The 20,043-nt window shown below is 34.6% G+C and overlaps 3 protein-coding genes and 1 long non-coding RNA gene across 8 annotated transcripts; 2 read left to right on the top strand and 2 right to left on the bottom strand.

The window, feature by feature from the left end:
• Window positions 1-959: 959 nt before the first annotated feature.
• LOC105964159 (AP2/ERF and B3 domain-containing transcription factor At1g50680) lies at window positions 960-5,838 on the top strand. 3 transcript variants are annotated; one of them, XM_088825829.1, is made up of 5 exons: window positions 1,163-1,277; window positions 1,470-1,536; window positions 1,845-1,916; window positions 2,041-2,096; window positions 4,588-5,838. In XM_088825829.1, exon 5 carries the CDS (start codon window positions 4,599-4,601, stop codon window positions 5,661-5,663), a length of 1,065 nt encoding a protein of 354 aa, XP_088681955.1. In that variant the 5' UTR covers window positions 1,163-1,277; window positions 1,470-1,536; window positions 1,845-1,916; window positions 2,041-2,096; window positions 4,588-4,598; the 3' UTR covers window positions 5,664-5,838. The 3 variants fall into 3 exon arrangements, with proteins under 3 accessions (XP_088681954.1, XP_088681955.1, XP_088681953.1); XM_088825827.1 differs by having other exon boundaries at window positions 1,819-1,916; XM_088825828.1 differs by having other exon boundaries at window positions 960-1,536.
• A 786-nt stretch (window positions 5,839-6,624) lies between these two features.
• LOC105964158 (uncharacterized) lies at window positions 6,625-9,531 on the bottom strand. 2 transcript variants are annotated; one of them, XR_016034317.1, is made up of 4 exons: window positions 9,252-9,531; window positions 8,812-8,841; window positions 8,289-8,343; window positions 6,625-6,940 (listed from the first exon to the last, which is right to left on the bottom strand). It is a non-coding gene; the product is annotated as an uncharacterized LOC105964158 (long non-coding RNA). The 2 variants fall into 2 exon arrangements; XR_001173327.2 differs by lacking the exon at window positions 9,252-9,531 and having other exon boundaries at window positions 8,812-8,946.
• A 1,489-nt stretch (window positions 9,532-11,020) lies between these two features.
• Window positions 11,021-12,483, top strand: LOC105964157 (Cytochrome c oxidase, subunit Vib family protein). Of its 2 annotated transcripts, XM_012988672.2 has the most exons (4): window positions 11,021-11,181; window positions 11,455-11,592; window positions 11,692-11,767; window positions 12,100-12,483. In XM_012988672.2, the coding sequence occupies exons 1-4, from the start codon at window positions 11,098-11,100 to the stop codon at window positions 12,105-12,107; spliced, it is 306 nt and encodes a 101-aa protein (XP_012844126.1). In that variant the 5' UTR covers window positions 11,021-11,097; the 3' UTR covers window positions 12,108-12,483. The 2 variants fall into 2 exon arrangements, with proteins under 2 accessions (XP_012844126.1, XP_012844125.1); XM_012988671.2 differs by lacking the exon at window positions 12,100-12,483 and having other exon boundaries at window positions 11,692-11,999.
• Window positions 12,484-14,506: 2,023 nt separating this feature from the next.
• LOC105964156 (bHLH transcription factor RHL1) lies at window positions 14,507-17,788 on the bottom strand. Its single transcript, XM_012988669.2, has 7 exons — window positions 17,118-17,788; window positions 16,938-17,030; window positions 16,689-16,838; window positions 16,482-16,547; window positions 16,094-16,159; window positions 15,428-15,496; window positions 14,507-15,023 (listed from the first exon to the last, which is right to left on the bottom strand). The coding sequence occupies exons 1-7, from the start codon at window positions 17,568-17,570 to the stop codon at window positions 14,700-14,702; spliced, it is 1,221 nt and encodes a 406-aa protein (XP_012844123.2). The 5' UTR covers window positions 17,571-17,788; the 3' UTR covers window positions 14,507-14,699.
• Window positions 17,789-20,043: the final 2,255 nt, after the last annotated feature.

The following is a 20,043-nucleotide window of genomic DNA, read 5'->3' as shown; positions in this document are numbered from 1 at the left end:
GTACTACTTATGAGTACACTAGTTGTTAATATATGTGTGTGTGTGTGTGTTTTCATATTCGTAATTCAATAAGTTTTGGCAAGAGTAAAGTATGAAGAAAGAGATATAAAAAATCTCTTTGTTAATCTTGGTCGTACATTTCGGCAAAATATCCAAAAGTATAATCCAAATTGAATTTGCAGGATTCGTTGAATCTAAACCATCAACCATCTCTATCTTTTTCGAATCTTGGTTTCCTATTTCGCACTTGGATAAATCGAAAATTTTATACACATGTGGTGTCTTTAAATTTAAATTAGATGTTATGACTGATTATGGACTTGCACCGTATAATCGCGCGCGCGCACACACACTGATGTGTATGTATGATTAAATTTATGAATCAAATTATCGGATATAAATAGCCGGGTGTAGCATCCACCGCCCAAGTGGTGTCCTTTTGGTACCTCGAAAAGAAAGAAAAAAAAAAGTGGTGGGGATAAAAAGTCACATGCGTGAAGGTAAAGCACACTAAGACTATCAATCCTCGGGGCAGAATATGAATGGACATAAATATAGAACAACTGTCTGTTGCGAAAAACATGCAAAAGACGAAGGTGAAGAGACAAACGTACTTATTACCCATAAATGTGCACAACCTTACAAATTCAGATGGTGGTAGTTCATTTCTCCACCCTCTCTAATAATAATAATAAAACCACACCCCCCAAAGAAAATTAAAAACAAAAAAAAAAATCAAGAAAGAGAAAACCCTAATAATAATAATAATAATAATAATGCTGAAAGGGTTTCTTACTTTCTTGGTGTTTCCTCCTGCCATTCTTTCTTTCCACAAATGGGGTTTCCTTCTTTTTCTCAGATCTGACCAAATTGATTTCTGCAATAATCAAGAGAGAAAGAAAGTTTAATGGGTTCTCTGTATCTGGTGCAGTAGTGGGGGGGGGGGGGGGGGGGGGGGGGGGTTGGTTGCGTTTAGTGATTATTATAATCAAAAGAAGAAAAAAAAAAATGAAAATGGACTGCAAAAAAGAGAGAAGGGGGAATCAGAACTGACAGAAGAGAGTGAGCAATCGCAGGCAATTGTATAAAGTGTATATTTTTGCATATGCGATTGCTCACTTCTCTCTCTGTCAGCTTCACTCTCTCTCTCTCTCTAGCTCTCTCTCTCTCTCTCTCCTCTATCAATTGATTTTCTGGCTTCCCACAATTTCTACCCCCACTGCACCAAATACACGAAGAACTCAGTGTGTGTGTGTGTGTGTTTTATTGTCAAAAAGGTGAGAGAGAGAAATATGTATACATGAAATTGCGAAGATTTATTGTTCTGAAGTGGTAAAATAATTCATCGTGGAAAATTTTCTGGAATGATGAAGAAGGGTTGAGAATTTGAGAAACCCTTTGCATATATGTATTTTTGTTTTCTTGTTTATTTAATTAGTGAAAATCTAGGTTGTGTTTTTCCGACATAGGTTATCCAGCGCAACAGGTCTTGAGTTGGGCGTGACTTTTGATGTTCTTGTTCAAGATTTTGGGAAGGTACGCCTGCATACGGTTCTGATTTAACGGAAGATATTGTGGTTTTTTATGCTCATTTTTATTAATTAATTATTTATTTAAATCCCAATTTTCTCTCAAGATTTATACTTATTTGAATTCTTGAAATATGTCTCTTACATAAAATGAAAATACACAAATTTATTTATATTTTATGTGAAAATTAAACATGGGGTGTTTCTTTCTAGTTCATCTAATCTTTATTTATTTTATAATTGTAATAATTATTATTTTTAACTATTTTTATTTGTATTTTATTGCGAGGAATTTCAATGATGTATGTAACTCAGACAAGGAAGATTTTTGTTTCCTTGAACAAGCTGATACGCATAGAATCAAGAATGGGAAATTTCTATCTACAGGTTTGGAAGTTGGAAATTTTATTTTGTTACTATCATGTTTTATTTATTTTACTTCCTTCCGAAATTAATTTCCCCCCCTTTTTTTTTATTTCTTTAATTCTATCTTATTAATTTTTTCGGACAGTATTTAAAACTTGGTGCTGGGGTTAATCCATATGCTGAAACTTCACCCTCGTTCAGGTACTGTTTCTTTCTGCTAATTTAATCATGAGATTATGTTTTGCTCGAACAATTGCATGATATTATAATCGGAGTTTTTTTTTTTTTTTTTTTGCTCTATGTGTTCGAAAAAGATCGAAAATTGGGTTTTGTAGAATGTAGATGCTATATCTAGTACTAATAGTTTTGAACTGTAGATTTACACATAATCACGCACACGTACCTGTGGATGTGCTCAATGTGGGAAGTTATCTATATATACACGTTGAGTTTATACGGCGAATATAGCAAATCTAATTAGTAGTTAGTTTGCACACGACAAAAGACGGTTTTAAGGATATCCTATGATGATTTGGTAAACGCGAATAAGTGACACGTATTTGGTACCTACGGCTTTATTTGAACTTTTTTCTCGAAGCATGTGATTTTACAATTTGGATAGCTCTTTTGGCGAAGTGTTTTACATTAAAGAGAAAAAAGTTAGGTTAGGTTGATTAATAAATTTAGGCGGAGATAGAGAATGGCATGTTTAAGATAAATCATTGACAATTGATATAATTTTTTTTTCGTCACTCATAGTCGGAAAGTCTGTATTGAAGTCCATTGCTTTATTTGATTTCATAATTTCGATTTAATATTTGAAACTTTTTTTTTTCGTCCCAAAACTTTTCTTCAAACGTCTTTTGGTGATAGATGTTTTTTCGATTACCATGTGCCGTTTTTTGTGACTAATGTTGCATGGTTTTCTATAATGACACCTGAAATTGCCTTTTTCTGTCAAATTATATTATAACAAACACAAGAAGATTATTTTAGGAGAATCAACCAATCGATAAATTTTAAGAAAACTATTTAAAAAATGAGTTAATGGCTTAATGTGACATTTGACATTATAGATTATAGAATATATATTTCAACCACTCTATTGTGTACACACACACACACAATAATTTGAATTTGGGTATGATTTTGGAAAAATTATCATATTAGGATTAAATATTTCGAGAGTTTATGGATTTTATAAGAATTATAGGATAAGTTGCCTTTTGGTTTTTCTAATAATATAAAATAAATTGTAATAAATTGAATTTATTTTGGTTTTGTTGTCGTACAATGGATGTTTTTTCAGTTGGGAATGGCAATTCTCGAAAAATGGTTTGGTCGGGGGAAAAATTTAACCATTTCGGTATTGGATATTGTTCTTAGGAATTTACGAGGGTTTTATGGATTTGAATTTATTGTTTTTATCCTCCGTAATACCTCTTCCCTTTTTGGATAAAATTTTTAATTTGAAAATCTTTAAATGCAAATCGTTGGATCATACTCATTTTGCATTTATTACGAAATGCACCAACCGCCTACTGAAGCGTGTCACCTTATTACGTTCGTTGTCTTAAATTTTTCCCTCTATATATTTTGGAATAAAACCTGGCCGTATTTATATCCCGAACGCATTGATTTTTATCTTCCATTTATATATTTTGGACTTCATTGAGTCCCGATTTTGTTCTGGAGAAACCCTTTTGTCGAGATTTAGCTCTCGGAGATTTGTCGATTGCACCGAGGTAATCAAATGATTGGAGTGTTTGTCAATGGTGTTTTCGGATCTGATTTACGTTTTTATCTTCTTTATTTCTTGGTTTGGAACTTATTTTTTTTGTGTGTTTTATGATTGCAACTTGTTTGGAATAGATTGAATCATTATTTACTAGTAATTTGTTTTCGTTATGATTTATGATTTTCGCCTTTTTCCTAATTCGTGTAAGTTGTGTATGATTGATTTTATCATCATTTTATGTTACTACTCAATTTTGCGATGTGTGTGATGCACAAGACTTTGTTGTTTTGTTACTTATTTGTTTATGTCACAATTCGCCATATAAATTGACTGATTATTTCCCATTTGTATCCCAATAGCCCTAGATTTGAATGAAATCCAGTTGTGTATTTGCCCTCGATTTTTTATTTCCCGTTGTTTTCGATAACGGAGGCTGACTGTGAATATTCCTTCGTATTTATAGCGAAGAAGCTGCAATAAATGAGTGGTTTATGTCTTTGTTATTTTACAACGGTGACTTTTATACGAATTAGGGTGTCCATGTTCTTTAAGACGCGGAAAAACCCTTTTTTTTTTAATTGCAATGTTTTACGTTTCGAATTCCTGAGTTTAGATTTGATTTAATGAATCTTGATTTTGTTTTTGTTAACAATTGTCTTAAGTTTTACATAAATCTTTGTCTCGCACCTCTTTCGCTCGTGCAAATTGTGGTATTTAGTAGAGTGTAAACTACTATACGATTGAAAGTTACGTTCTAAAACCTTTGTTCTTACTATCTATTATTATGTTGTCTTCGTATTTTATCATTTTACTGCATGTTATCTTTAAACAATCCATCGATATTCTTTCCTCGATTTAATTCAGTCATCGATTTGGATATTGTGTGCTCGTAAAAGTCCTTTTTTTTTTTCATTTCAAAGTTTATTGCATGAACATTATTGCTTATTTTGTCAGGACATCATTAAATGGAAGAAAAAAGCATTTTATCCGGCAGCGAAATCTCCGACTCCAACAGCAGCAGCACCACCACCACCGCCCTCCCCTTCTTCCCCGGCCATGACATCATCAACAGTGGGCCCGCGGCGCCGCCTTCCAAGTTCAAAGGTGTGGTGAGCCAATCGAACGGCAACTGGGGCGCCCAGATATACGCCAACCACCAGCGCAACTGGCTAGGCACCTTCAAGTCGGAGGTCGAAGCCGCCATGGCCTACGACAGCGCCTCCATCACGCTCCGCCCGAGCGGCGGTTGCGTCGGCGGCGCCACCCACCGCAACTTCCCGTGGACCTCCATCACCGCCTGCGAGCCCCACTTCCAGAGACAGTTCACCACGGAGGCCGTCCTCAACATGATCAAGGACGGCACCTACGCCGCCAGATTCTCCGAGTACCTCCGGTCGCACGGCCGCCAGGTAGCTGGCGGCCGCCGCCTGTCGGCCTCCGCTCACGGCGCGGTGGGCGTCAGGATGCGGCAGCTGTTCCAGAAGGAGCTGACGCCCAGCGACGTGAGCAAGCTGAACAGACTGGTGATACCGAAGAAGTACGCGGTGAAGTACTTCCCGAGAATCATGGATAAGGTGGAGGGGCAAAATGGGAAAGATGGCGGAATAATGGATTTGGAGCTGACGTTTGTGGATAGGGGGATGAGTCCGTGGAAGTTTAGGTATTGCTATTGGAAGAGTAGCCAGAGCTTTGTGTTCACGAGGGGGTGGAATCGGTTCGCGAAGGATAAGGGGTTGAAATCGATGGATAAGGTTATTTTCTACTCGTACGAGTGTGGAGGTAAGAAGATGTGTTTGATTGATGTGGCTTATAATAGTGACGGCGTTGGTGCGGTGGTGGAAGGCGGTGTTGGCCCGAGGGAGCTGGCTGAGGTGGCGGAGGCGGGTTTGGATGGGGTCGAGAGAATGGATTTTGAGGGGAGTGTTGTGAATGCGGTTGAAGATGTGACGCAAAATGTGGATGCTTCTTCGGCGAATAATTATTCGCCGCGGGGAAAAGGTTTTAAACTCTTCGGCGTGCAAATTATATGAGTGAGTCGAGTCGGTTTCGTATTTATATTCCGCTCTCTCTCTCTCTCTCTCGATTTGTTTTTTTTTTTTATTTGAGCAGTTGTTTTGCATGAATTGTATTGGAGAATTTGATAGGTGTTTTCGAGACTAACATATATTTTGAACGTTGGATTGTTAAAGCAACCGGATTATGCTATACTGTGTTTTTGTTTTCATTTTTTTTTTAATCTTGAGTTTTTTTATTTTATTTTATTTTATTTTTTGTTTAAAGAATTCGATAATCCCTGGAGTAAATATTAACGAATATGCAGGTACAGATGTGTCACTGATTTCTGATCCACGTCTGTATTGTGATGAGTGTGACAGACGTGGATTCTTGAATTTTGAATTTCGTACCATGTCATTTAATTGATTTAGGGCTTTTTTCTCTCAGAAGAATTTTAAAAAAAAATTGATTTAGGGCCTTTTGTTTTAATTTACCTTCTTTTTGTGTACCGGAGGTTGGTTGAAATTGGAACGCCAGTTTCCGAGGTCCGATTTTTCTGAAATTATTTGGATCGAAATTGGAATATACATGATATTTTGATTTTCAAATTTACCTTCCTTTGAGTGTACTGGAGGTTGAAATTGGAACGAAATTTTCAATTTCAGGAACAATATTTGTCAATCCGAGGTCCGACTTTTCTGAAATTATTTGGATCGAAATTGGAATATATATAATATTTTGATTTTCAGTCCACGTTTTTAATTTCAAAAATAATCTGAAAATTCCAAATATTACACTTGAAATTCCATTGTTGTGTGTTTTACATTTGAAGGGACCAAAAATTTGAAATTTACGAATCCTGCTAATTCCGACCCAAAATTTTCTAATTTTGGAACATTTTTTTACATTCCAATTTCCGGAATTCAGATAGTATTACACACCTCATGTGGATCTCATATTTTTCCCGATTTGTTTTTGAAACGGAATTGAAACTAGTTTTAAACTTCCGAAAAAAAATCGGAATTTTTCCAACTGATTTACACCCCCAATGTGTACAAATGGGTAGTTACAATATAGTAATAAAGGCAAAATTTCATACGGTAAAATTTAGTTCGTGTAGCACCAAACAAACCTCTTGCAACCTCAACGAAACCATTTAGGATGAACCTACCGATGCATCATACATCGTGAAAGCAAATAAAATTGCAATTTACAAATCAGTAACGTACTGAAAATAATCATAAATATTTGGTCCGAAATTTTTGAGAAAGTCTCCAAACGAAGCCTTCCTAATCACAAACCGGTTCAGAAGCTGCAAATAGACAACACAAGTGAACTGGTGTTCGGCATTTTATCAAAGCTAGTATAAATAATATCTCAAGAATAACAAAATCGCATAGATGTATGTTTACTGAAATTTCACAGTTAGATACGCGCGGCGTACATTATAAAATCACGACGAACACACACACACACACACAAAATAATGGCCATCGCCTGTGTTGATACTTGTCTGAACACTTCCATTACCAAAAATATTTTTAACAAAACATCAGCTTTCAAAGGTAGGAAGCAGAAATAATCAATATTTGGTTTTTCAAATTATCAAACGAATATTTTATTAGTTATTATATTTTATTTAAAGATCACTTTCCGCATAGTAGTGAAACTTACTTAAACTATGTCACCCAATCCATTATGCCTCGATAACTAACGGATTCCAGGATTGATTGTTTGACCTATTTTCGTTTAATATTTGACAAGATTATGCCAAAACCTCTATCAAATTGGATCGAATTTTAAATACTCGAACAAAAATTAAGCAACTAATAAACCATGGATTAACTTCTAGAGCCTAGGTAATCATTAGTGGTTAATACAAGTATTACGACATCAAGAATTATTAATTCTTATGACTGGATATTTCTTTCGTTAAAGTTTCATGCTCGAACATTATTTTTTTTCCTGCCTAATACCTTAAAGCTGAAAATAACTCGTAGTCAATATAGGTCAAAATTTTCAGAATGATGTAATTCATTATCACGATTAATTCTTCACAAGTGGTGTAGCATATGTACTGGCTAATGAACATGTTTGAACCCCGTTTTACCCTATTGTATCTCGCAGAACATTTCTTAAATCTACGAATAATTATCATATATTTACTTCGACAAACTCCGCTTTATTCCAATATTGGAGATGACCAAATAACAATCTTTACGAACAAATTAATTTAAATGCTGAATATTATCGAAACATAACTCGCATATTCATATTCTCACCGCATTCCAACCAAACATATACATATATATGCGTACACAATACTCCATACCGATTTCTTTTATTCGGGAATCCTTCTTAAGTACGTTTCTTCTTATAACCAAATACCATTGTACGATAAAAATATCTCAAAACCAGTAATATGTTAATCTCACATACATTTTACTATATCTTTCAAACTCATATGCAAATCAAGTCCATTCACGAAAAGTAAATTCCTGTTTTTTTTTCAGGCTAAAGAAGCAAAAGAATTCTCGATTGAATACGTAACATAGGAACTAATTCAAGTCACAGAAACACAACAACCAAACAGAACCATAGTAAGTGATAAAATTAATGATCATTGCAAGAACATTACAAGCAGAAAGTTGACAACTTACCGATTCTACCCTCGCAAATCAAACTACGAATGTGTATGCCTCGACCAAGTTATGACTGCATTAAGATCAAGAAACCAGATCAAGGAAATTACAAATCTAGCAACAAAATTGGATATTCTTTCAAATCGGAATAACATGACAGAGAAACTGTAGGACTAATATCCATTGTACAACTTGTTTTATTCATTATTCCACCCCTACGAGCCCAATAAAAATTATATCAAAAAAAAAAAAATTAAAATAAAACAAATAAAAATTCCCATGAGCTAATTTGCATCAACAATCCTAAAGTTCTCTGTCAAGTTAAGAGGAAACAAATAATAATTAATAATAATTAACATAATATACCACTAGGCAATAAATAACTGAGTGAACCTTAATCACAACAAAATTCAAGAATGCTAACAAAGTAACAAATTAATCACATAAAATATAACCCCAATATAATATAATCTTGTTCCACCCAAATGGTTACATCAGCAAATCAAACAACCCCAGAAAAAAATAAAATTAAAAGGCGTACCTTGTCATGAGTAAATCACCCAATCATGGTCTTTATATCATCGGATAAGGTAGATATTGTTAGACAAACAAAACAAAAACAAAAAAACAAAAAAACCCATAAGAAAAAAGGTGTATAAATTCAGGTCTGAAAACCAGAGAGAGAGAGAGAGAGAGAGAAGCTGACAGAAAAGAAGTGAGCACACGCATACACACAAAGGTATACACTAATACAATTGCCTGCGTATGCTCACTCTCTTCTGTCAAAAATTCTTTCTTTTTTGTCTCTCCCCCTTTACAACAGGAGAAAGAAAAGAACCCATAAATTTTCTTGGAATTATTTTCCGACCAGGAATGCATAATCCAAACACAGAAATTCCCAGATCTGAAAACTAAAGACTAAGAAGTCCCATCAAAAAAAAAAAAAAAAAAAATTAGGGTTTCTTGGAGCTGATGACTCACAGTGTGTGATACTATACACTCCTCTTCCTCCATGCAGTTGTTCGAACAGCTGTTCAATATTAATTTTACACTGTCTGCAGTTTGCAGTACTACACAATCTACAGTTTTAGTGTAAGAAAGAAAGGCTGAAAAAAGCTTACATCTTTGCTTATAATGGTGGGGATTAGTATTTCATGGAACTGTGGGAATATTTTTTTGTTCTTCCGAAGAGTGGTTTTGGACTATTAGAAATTTCTTCGCTCCCATTAATGGAGTGAGAGCGTACAAAAAGCAGACTGGTATCTTCCAGATGACCAATATTAGATAGATTATACGTGTCTGTGTGTGAGAGAGAAAGAGGAAGAGGGCAACGTGGAGCAATATTGAGCGTCGGATCTTGGTTTCAACGGTTTGGATGTATAATTTGACCTGCTCCTGATATTTAATGGTTCAGGTTCTTCGTTTTGTGGTTTGGTGCGTCATCAAAGGACCATAAACCTTTGGGATTTAATCTATTACTAACAAAATTATTTAATTAATCACAGCTTTTCTCGAGACCCTAAATAATAATATTACTTACTCCATTATTTAATTATTTTTTAACGATAATATAAATTTAAACTGAGATATTAACTTATCGAACTAATAAAATAATATGTTTACATGAGGTGTGGCCATAATGTATTATTATTTAAGCGATGTTATTAATTTATTGAGTCTCTAGTGCATTTTTTTTTTGTAATGAAGGAACCCGCAATCAAATATATAGGTGCACTAGATAAATATATACTCTCGTATAATAGCTTGCAAACCATACGAGAGACAGACCACACTAGGTTAACCACAAGTCTCTAGTGTACTTAAATACTACTTATCTCGGTTTTGAAACTGAAAAATAATTTTCGAATTTTGCCGGTTTTGATATGTTCCCCTTTTTTTCAGAAAAATAGTTTCAAAAATTCAATTTTCCTGATTTCCCAAATTCTCTTGGAAATGAAAGAATTAAATTATCACTTTCGGGAAAATTAAAATTTCAAAAGTGTCAATTTCGATATGATTCGCATCCGGTCCGTCCAATTTTCACCTATGCAATTAGAGCCTTTAACATAAAATAATTAATTTATGTTTTAATGGTACCCTACTACATGCACTTGGATCAACATATGAAAGAAAGTAATGAGATAAGACACGCGAATAAAGTACAAAACATTAGTACTAATTCTAAAAGTCATCACTAAAAGTACTCATCAACAAATTGAGACATATGATTGGTGGTAACCTTAAATAATGCATATTATTTATAAATGTAATAATAATAATACAAAAAAACAAATGTTTTATTGAATTACAATGTACATTTTTCATGATGCACGTTCGCAATTGATGAAAAATTTCACTATAGACAACGTTGCTAGTAACATTAGTCGTTAGATTTTGACTTGTTGAATATTTTTATGCTACATTTATCAATGTATAATTTTATGTGCCATCTGTATATTAATACTGATATAAATATTGATACTGATACTAATATAAATATTAATATTAATACTAATACCAGTCCTAATACTAATATTAATGCTATATTAATACTAAAATAAGCCATACTACACATTCAGCATTTTATTGTCCAAAATATCATTAATAAAAACAAAATAAGAACTACAAAAAGTTTTGGTCTATGAGGAATTAAAATTTAGGCCCGTAAGTAAAACTATTTTACACTTAACGGGCCTAAATTAATAAGCCCAATTAACTAATAGGCCCGTGATACAGTATTACTTCTTCCTTGTATTCCTTTCCAAGAAATCAATTGAACTTACAAACAGCGAACAACAATTTGGGAAATTTTGGTGGAAGTAAGAAAATGGCGTTGGAAGCTTATTCATCTCAGGCCGCCGATTCCGTTCACTCCGATGTTCTCTCAGAAGCGAGGATTGCTTGTTACAAGGTAATTCTAATTGTTTATTTGCCCTAATTCGATCACGTTCTGCTGTAGTTTTGTATGCCCTAATTTTTCGTTTCCTCTCTTTGTTTTGGGGGAAATTTCATGTTAATTAGAGCTTAATTAATGTTTAATAAGCTTGTAATTGCCCTAATTCGATCACGTTCTGCTGTAGTTTCTATGCCCTAATTTTTCGTTTCCTCGCTTTGTTTTGGGGGAAATGTCATGTTAACTAGAGCTTAATTAAAGTTTAATAATCATGTAATTGTGGATTGAAAGGCTCGAGACGCGTTCTATGCATGTTTGGAGAAAGAATCAGACAAGAAACCGACGGAATCTGCGTCGGTGGGACTGCTTTACCCAGCTGAATGCAAGAAAAATAGGGAGGCTTATGTGAATCAATGCAGACCGACCTGGGTAATTTGAATTTGAATTTTTTTTTTATATTGAGGTTATTAATTTGAGTTTGAAAATTAGGGTCTTTTTTTTAATTTATTTTTTTGATTTAATTTGTAGGTGAAGCATTTTGATCGGCAGTATTGTGCAAAGAAGAGGGTTCAGAGGCTGTTGGATGATAACGAATCGAGGCGAGGTCCGTTGTCGCTTCCGCAGCCTTATACATTTAAACCCCCTTGTTCTTGTTGATATTGCAATTTCTCGATAAAAATAATTCTAGTGTCTGGCCTTACAAATTATATTTCCACTGTGGATAACGATGATATCGATGCTGCACATATTGAAGGGTTGATTGCATTTTGTCGGATTCAAATCGTGTGAATATCTTCTAATCGATGCATCTGATTGATGCTTGTTCTTGTGTTTTTCTTCCGTGTGATTATTATTATTGAATATAATGTGGTTGATAAATATTAGGTTTTGTGTTAATGCCCGAAAATTGTAAAATTACGAGTTGAAATTTGGCAGGGGTGTGATGTTTTGGTCCGTTGAGAGAAGCGGGCAGTGAAATTACCCGTCGGTTGTGCTTGATTGATAAAGTGGCTGTAAGAGAAATGACGGCGATTGAGATTGAATTGCTCGTCGTATTTTTATACAAGTTAGGTTGGACACCATAGTTATAGAAATTATATGTTGTTTTTTTCTATATCGTATGCAGATCCGCTAAAGTACTTAATATGTTCTTTCGTGATTCTCACTCCGTTTTCATTCACCTACGTATTTTTGTAGCTAGAAGTCTTTGAATGTGCTAGTAAGACTCATTTTGGTTACGGTAGCTTTATGTTGTAATTTTATTCAAATGAAGGGCCATTGCGAATCAAATGGATACTTGATCTCTCCTTATTTATTGAACCCTAGGTATCCGTGTGTGTGTGTGTGTGTTGTGTAGTATTGGAGTCGGTTAAATTGAAAAGCAGCTACCTCGAGGCTCGAGATTGATGCCACATTGCTATGTCTAGGCTCGAGATTGATCCCACATTGCTATGTCGAGGCTCGAGATCGAGGTTAAAACGAAGTAGACATGATAATATTTGAGAAGACACATTGATTACACATTGCTTTTACTACCTAATTGCATGATGACATATGTTATAATACTTGGAATATCCATTTTCTTGTTTTTATTTTGAAAAATGCAACATTTTTGGTAATTGAACAAATCTATCTCATATGGTATCTCTAGTGGTATAAATGGAGAAATTTGGAACCTAAAAATAAGGGCAAATTACGAAAAAAAAAAACATCAAGTGTCGAATTTATCTACGGAAAAAAGGTTTTTTCGCAAGATAATACATAGTTGAAGGAGATGGTTGTAATTATTCAAACATGAGAGTTGTTTTTTTTTCGTAATTTGAGCTTGCCTCAGAGGCTGGCCGTAATTAGCATAGTATTGAAATGTCGATCAGTTCGGTAGAAGCTGCTCTTATTAAGCATGTGGGACTAGTCTTTTCCAATGGTTCCTACTAGAAGTTAAATTGGATAGTAATTTTTGGCCAATTTCGATCTGATTTTTTTATTTTGGAACAATATTTTTATTACGATTTTCTAGTTTTTTTTATATTGATACTTAAATGTAACAGTACAGCAAAATAAATATGAAATTCAATAAGGACTCTTGGAACTATTTTGTAGGCAACAAGGAATAAGTATTTATACTAGAGGACGTGCGCCCCATGTTTTTAGTGTCCAAGAAATTGGACTTGTCTTTTAACAAGCCCCCCAAATTGCTGCATAACAAAAATCAGCCAACGGCCACACATATAATTATAATAAAAAATATATTCCATAGTTGAATTTCTTCTTACTGGATTTCAAGAAATTCTATTTCGAGAGACCTAAACTACTATGTTAACCATACGTGGTAAAGAAATTCAAACTTCTGTCAAAATTGATATTAGTTTACTTACTTCAATCGCTAGGTCATCATTTTTGCAGGACTCTGCTTACATACGATCATTATTTATGATTTTTTATTAAAATCAGCTTTACAAAATAATTATTACAATACACAAATTTGGTGAAAAGGAAAAAGTAACACGTTGACTAATACCTAATATTCATCTCTTTTTTTCCTTTTTTTCTTTTTTTTTTTTTTTTGAATTAACTTTTTTTAGGGTCCATCCACAAGAGTCAGAAGAAACATAATCGAAACATATAAAATAAACTACAGTCGATCATTATTCATTCACCAAACAAAAGGAATCCCACAAAGTGAAGTAAAATACTAAAATAATTCAAACAATAAATTAAATATATAAAGCTAGTGTCAGCCCATTCTGAATGGGATCTTCAATCCAAACTCCAAAGAATTGATAATTAAAACCTATATATAAATATTATATCTTTATGCCAATCATTCTATAAAACTATGTTAATTGGGGATGATTATTGAGGAAAGTCTTTTCATTATCAAATTAATAATAAAACGAATATATATTTATTTATTCATCAATCAAATTAAAATATTTAATAATAAAAGGCATTAAAGTGTTGTTATTAGGTCTCCTACTACTGTACTATTTTTTAACCTCTTGATCTGATTATTCGTCATTTTTTATTCTTCAGACTTTAAAATTCCATTAGTGTAGAATTCTTTTTGGGCCCATAGGTACACATAATTATTGTCAAATTACAATACTCTAATCATAAAAAGTATACACTTTATTTTGGTTCTAATTTCTCAAATAAAACGAGTTTTTTTTTTTTTTTTTTTCTTTGTGTATAATTATAAAATATGTAAGACAATTTTATTTTAAAAAAATGAGATCAAATGGACGTTATTCGAGTTACAAATTTTGAAATCATATTTTAATTCGAGGGAATTTTAATCCACCAACATATATATTTTTTAGTTGAAATTAGGTATTTAGAGATCTAAAAAATTATTGGGGGTAAATTGAAACCAAATTACCAACTCATGGTACAAGGAGCTACAAGCAAAGTGAACTTAAGCCCTAAAATAAATAATAATTTATTATTATTAATTAACAATAGGGCTTCACGGCCACTTTCTCCATGGGGAAGGGGTTAAACCGTCAAAGAAAAAGTAAAACGCCGTTTCTCATCACTCACTCAGCAGCCGTGTCCTTAAGGGAGCCATCTCCGCCGCCCATCGTCGCAGATTGGACGGTCAATGCCGACAAACTAGGTGACAACGGGCCACCAGCTTCGCCGCCGTGAAGGAGTGGATTCCTGGAGTGGCCGGTGGCGGTGGAGATGGCGGTGGCGAGAGAAATGGGCATTAGGCAGAGACCCTTCCCTTGGAGGTACTGCATGGCGGAACCCATGTCCTCCTCCATCAGCTTCGCCACCTGCTGCTCCGCCGCCGTTGCGCCCTCGTTCTTGTTTGATGACGACGACGCCGCCGTATGGGCGCCTTTGCCGCCCCTTCCCTGTGCGCGTAATTATTCAAATAAGAGGGGTGTTTTCGTAATTTCTAATTACTCCAGGGTGTGGACGTAATTTTGCCGTAGAAATATTGGATGCATTATGTTTTCTTAATCAAATTTGATACAAAAAATTTAATCTGTATTAGGAACTAATAATTGAATGCGTGTGTCAGCAAGTAATTGTCTATTAGTGAAAATTAACTTTACTTACAAGTCAACCTAACACGATACAGCTACATTAAAAAGCAGCTTAACAAAGTAAAGTGATAATATAAGATAATCAAATCAGTCTTGACTCTCAACACTAACTATAACAAGATATTTATTTAGATTAATTTTATAAAATTAGTTATGGGGTAAAGCTTTGTTAATTAGCAAAATCAAGAAATCAAACTGCACTACATTACCTCATGTGATTTATTAGCTAGTAAAGGAGAAGCTGCTGCTGCACCCCCTAATCTGCTCATACTCAGTACCTGTGTTCACACACAATTTTTATCCACATGAAATCAGATCATATAATAATATAAATAAGGTAAATTACAACTACTCCTTAAGTAAGGTAAAATTACAAAAAAAAAAACTCCTCATATTTAGATAATTACAAATACCCCTTAACTATGAATTATCTTAGACGTCCATCCTTAAGGAGTCAAATTAAACATAATCTTATAGATTTCGTGGAATATTCTCTAGTTTGTGCTCGTTTTATTTAAAATTTAAAATACAGTTTGTGATGCACCACAATCTGATATATACAAGCCAAAAAATACATCTTATGATCATCTTGCTTTAAAATGTGGAGCTCGAAATAGGACAAAACGGGTGCAAACTTGAGAATATTACATATAATCTAAATTCCACTAACTTCGACACCGTAAAACTGGATGTGTAAGAAGATTTGTAGTTGAGAGAGGTGGTTGTAATTACCTAAACATGAGGGAGGTTTTTGTAATTTGACATTGTCTCATGATTGGCCGTAATTTATCCTATATAAATATTAAATATAATATATAGAGAGAGAGAGAGGGAGAAAGGAGGGGAGAGAGAGAGAGAGAGAGAGAGAGAGATACTTTGACTTGGAGCTGGAGGAATTTGACATAATCGATGATCTCATCCAGCATTGAGGCCTTGTCTGTCTGTCATTCCAACAAATGCACTTAGTTATGTAATTAATCTCTCCTAATTATCTCATCTCATATGATTAATTAATAATATAATAATGATTAATCCCTTTAATAGAAAAAAAAACAATATAATATACAAAATCACCAAGGACTTATTATAAGATGATTATGATTCCTTTACAATCTCATTGTTTATGAAGAATACATCTGTAATAGTAATAAATTTAATTTAATTTTTTTCGTAATTAAATCTCAAAAAAGGGTTTCTTCCAATTCATTAAGAATATTAGAATATGGAAATAATGCAATGATAATTGTATAATGGAAGTACTACCTTGTTAGCGTTGGGTACAAGCTCTTGTAAACCCTTCATTCTCTCCGCAATCCTCTCTCTCCTTAACTGCACCACATTTCATTTTCACAAAATAAATAAAAATAAAACAAATTCTCAACATCAGCAAATCAAACAAAAGTACAAAACCAGAGAAATGACGTCACAATTAAATCAATTTTTTAAATTAAAAAATAAATTGTTTCATACTCTTTCGGCGATGCTGTGAGGATCAGTAGCTTGTCCTCTCCTAGCCCTCACCCTCTGCCGCGGCTGTCCCGCAGAACCGCTCGCCGCCGGTTGACTCATCGCCGGCGCCGCCGGCGCTCCGAAATTCTCAGACTGCTGCAATGCTCCTCGCTTTAAATTAAATTAAAAAAAAATGGAAACATCATTAACTATCATTCTCAAACTAGTGACAGAACAAAAACTGCATAAATTTTTTTTTTAATTGTAAACCTGAGAGTGGTGGAAATGCTGAGATTGATTTGAAGTTTGACCTAGGGATCCGGTGAAACCATTGAGCAGAGCTTTAATCGATGCATCATTTGCCTGTATTGATTTTCTCAATTGAGTGAAATTGATAAAATTTAAAAAAAAAAAAAAAAAAAAATTGGGGGAAAATTAACGAAAACTGACCAGATTAGCATAATTTGAGGATGGACCATCAACGGCGTCGTTGTAATCGGAATGAGGCAAATGCTCATTACCGGCGGCGAGTCCTCTGGCGAGCAGCAACTGCTGCTGAAGCATCAACGTCTTTGCGGCGGCGGCGCCGCCGTTGCCGATCTGTTGCTGCCTCATTTTGGAAGCCAACGCCGCCGACTGCTCCTCCAAATTCGCCACCATACCCGACGCCGGCTGATCTTCCGCCCAGGGGAAGGAGGAGGCGGCGGCGGAGGAAGAAACGGAGGAGAGGATTTGCTCGAGGAAATCGTCGTGCGACGACGCCGGATCGAAGCTAGAGGACGGAAACATCTGAGATTGGCCGTGATTATGGATTTCTTCGAGTGATAAGATCTGGTGCTGGTTCAGCACCGAGTTCATACTGTTCATTCCGGGCAATTCCCTCTCTCTGATTGGTTGCCTCATCGTAACCGTTGAAAAATTATAGAGAAGAAGAGAATTCAAGTGTCAGTAATCAGTTAGCACAACTGAGATTTTGGAGGAGTGGACGTATTCGAAATTTCGGAGAAGTTAAGAAAGAGAGAGAGAGAGAGAGAGAGAGAGAGAGAGAGAGAGAGAGAGAGAGAGAGAGATGAAATGAGGAGGAGGGAGAGAATCATGTTTGGGGTTTGGGAAAATGGGACTGTTTATAGGAAAATGAGTAAAATGTAAGTCATAGCATTTTTGTGTTTATTATTTAATTTTATACTATTATTAACTTTGTCTCAATAAACTATCAAATTATTATCAAGAAAGATATAACTATCATATTGTTATTTTATTTCAAGGATTTTTTTTTATGGTAAAAGTCACTACTAACGAAATTATATTGGTGCAAATAAGGACAATTTTTACTAAAAAAAAGAAAAAATGGTTCGTAAGCTTAACTGTTGGAGCAGATGAGTTTATGTTAATTGACTCAAGTTCGAATTCACTTGCCAACCATTGTTAGTTCGAACTTGTCACACATGATTAGTATATTGTGGTTTACGTCTCTCGTCAATCGAATGAAATACTGGTTAATCACATAATTCAACATCCATATATATAAAAAAATATCATAATTAGTCTAGTAATGAAATCTTGGTTTTGCCACTCCAAGGTATGTACTATGTTCTACTCGTAGGTTATCGAATTCTTATTGACTTAAGGCGAGGGGTTTCGCCCGGCCGACTTTGGCCCAACTTACGTGCACTTACCTCGTAAGTTCAAGAGTCTCTGTTGAATGACCATCTAAACCAAAAGCTTAAGTTGTTAGTGAAATGTATCATTTAATATTAATATCTCCAATACGTCCCCTCAAGTGCCATATCCATTTATCTTGTATGAGGGAAAAAATAGTGACCATTGAGACAAACTAGACCTAGCGAACATTGAGAACTGCATACGAACTTGGGTACATTGACACATGTTCACTTAATAAACTTACAAACTTAGTCCTTAGGTACATACTAGACACGGCCACGGGTCGGGTTTGACCCGGACCCGGCCCGGACCCGACCCGAAGACCGCCCCGCCCCGACCCGGCCCCGACCCGTTGACCATGGACCCGGACCCGGACCCGGCCAAGCACGGGTCGGTTTCGGGTCCCAAATATCAGGACCCGAGACCCGTCGGGTCCACCCGGCGGGTCTACCCGTGGGACCCGGCCCGAGACCCCGACCCGGGAACCGGCTATTAAACCGGATTTTTTTGTACAAAAAATGCACCTTGGGGGGTTCGAACTCTGAAAGATGGGGGAAGAATAAGCAATTCTTACCACTGAGTCAACCAACATTTTTGTTTAAATGTAGACAAGAAATATATATAATATAAACACGCTAGTGTAAAATGATAAATATGTCAAAAAAATTATTAATTTTCATATTAATTGTTATTAAATAATTTTAATTAACTTATTAACAAATGCAATATAAGAAACTTTTAAAAAAATATATAGAATTACGATTCAATACTTCAAAACATTTATTAGTAATTATTATATCAATATAATCTCCACTATTGAAATATATAAAATATTGAATCAATTCAATATATAAACAAATGCGTTGATTCATATAATCTCCACTATTGAAAAATATATAGGATTGAATCAATTCAATATTTAATCAAATGCGTATACTTAATACAAACTCACTTTTGTTATTAAAATCGATAGTGTGAAAAAATCGAATGAAAAATTAAATAATATGAGTATTTTAACATAAGATAATTATTTAAAAATATAAATGATGTTTATTTTAACAAAAATAGATTATATCTCAATTCAATTAATTTTCTTACTTTAAAAATAATATTATATATGATTACTATATTCAAAATATTATGATGTAATTTCTCTTTTAATAATTGGTTTAATTTGTAAAAATCGTAAGAATTAAATTGTAGATCATATGATTTAATCCTTTTTTTTACATGTACATCTTATTCAAATATTAGAATTGAATCGTAAGATTTAAATGGATTAAGCTCAAGTTCTTTCAATTTATTTTAATTTTTTTATTATATTATATTTGTGAATAATTTAATTAAAATTCTTTAATAATTATGAATATGATAATTAATAATCCATTAAACATTATTTTTATAATCATTTTACACTATCTGTTATTCTTATATATGTTTCTTGCAAATAATTTCACAAACAATTGCCTTGTCCAACTGGTTTGGATTGGCATTTTCATGTGAAGTGACCAGAGTTCGAATCCCATTTCAAGCATATTTTGGAAAAAGTTTCAAAATCCGGTTTGGACCCGGCCCGACCCGGAACCGACCCGGACCCGGGTGGACCCGAGTGGACCCGGCCCGGACCCAGAACCGCCTCCCCGCGGGTCGGTTTCGGGTCCTCCAAAACTCGGACCCGGACCCGGACCCGACCCGACCCGGGGCCGTGTCTAGT

The sequence above is a fragment of the Erythranthe guttata genome, chromosome 11 (assembly GCF_056151865.1).
Source record: "Erythranthe guttata isolate IM_541 chromosome 11, IM_541, whole genome shotgun sequence".
Classification (NCBI taxonomy): domain Eukaryota; kingdom Viridiplantae; phylum Streptophyta; class Magnoliopsida; order Lamiales; family Phrymaceae; genus Erythranthe; species Erythranthe guttata.
This window is presented reverse-complemented; position numbering and strand designations above follow the sequence as displayed.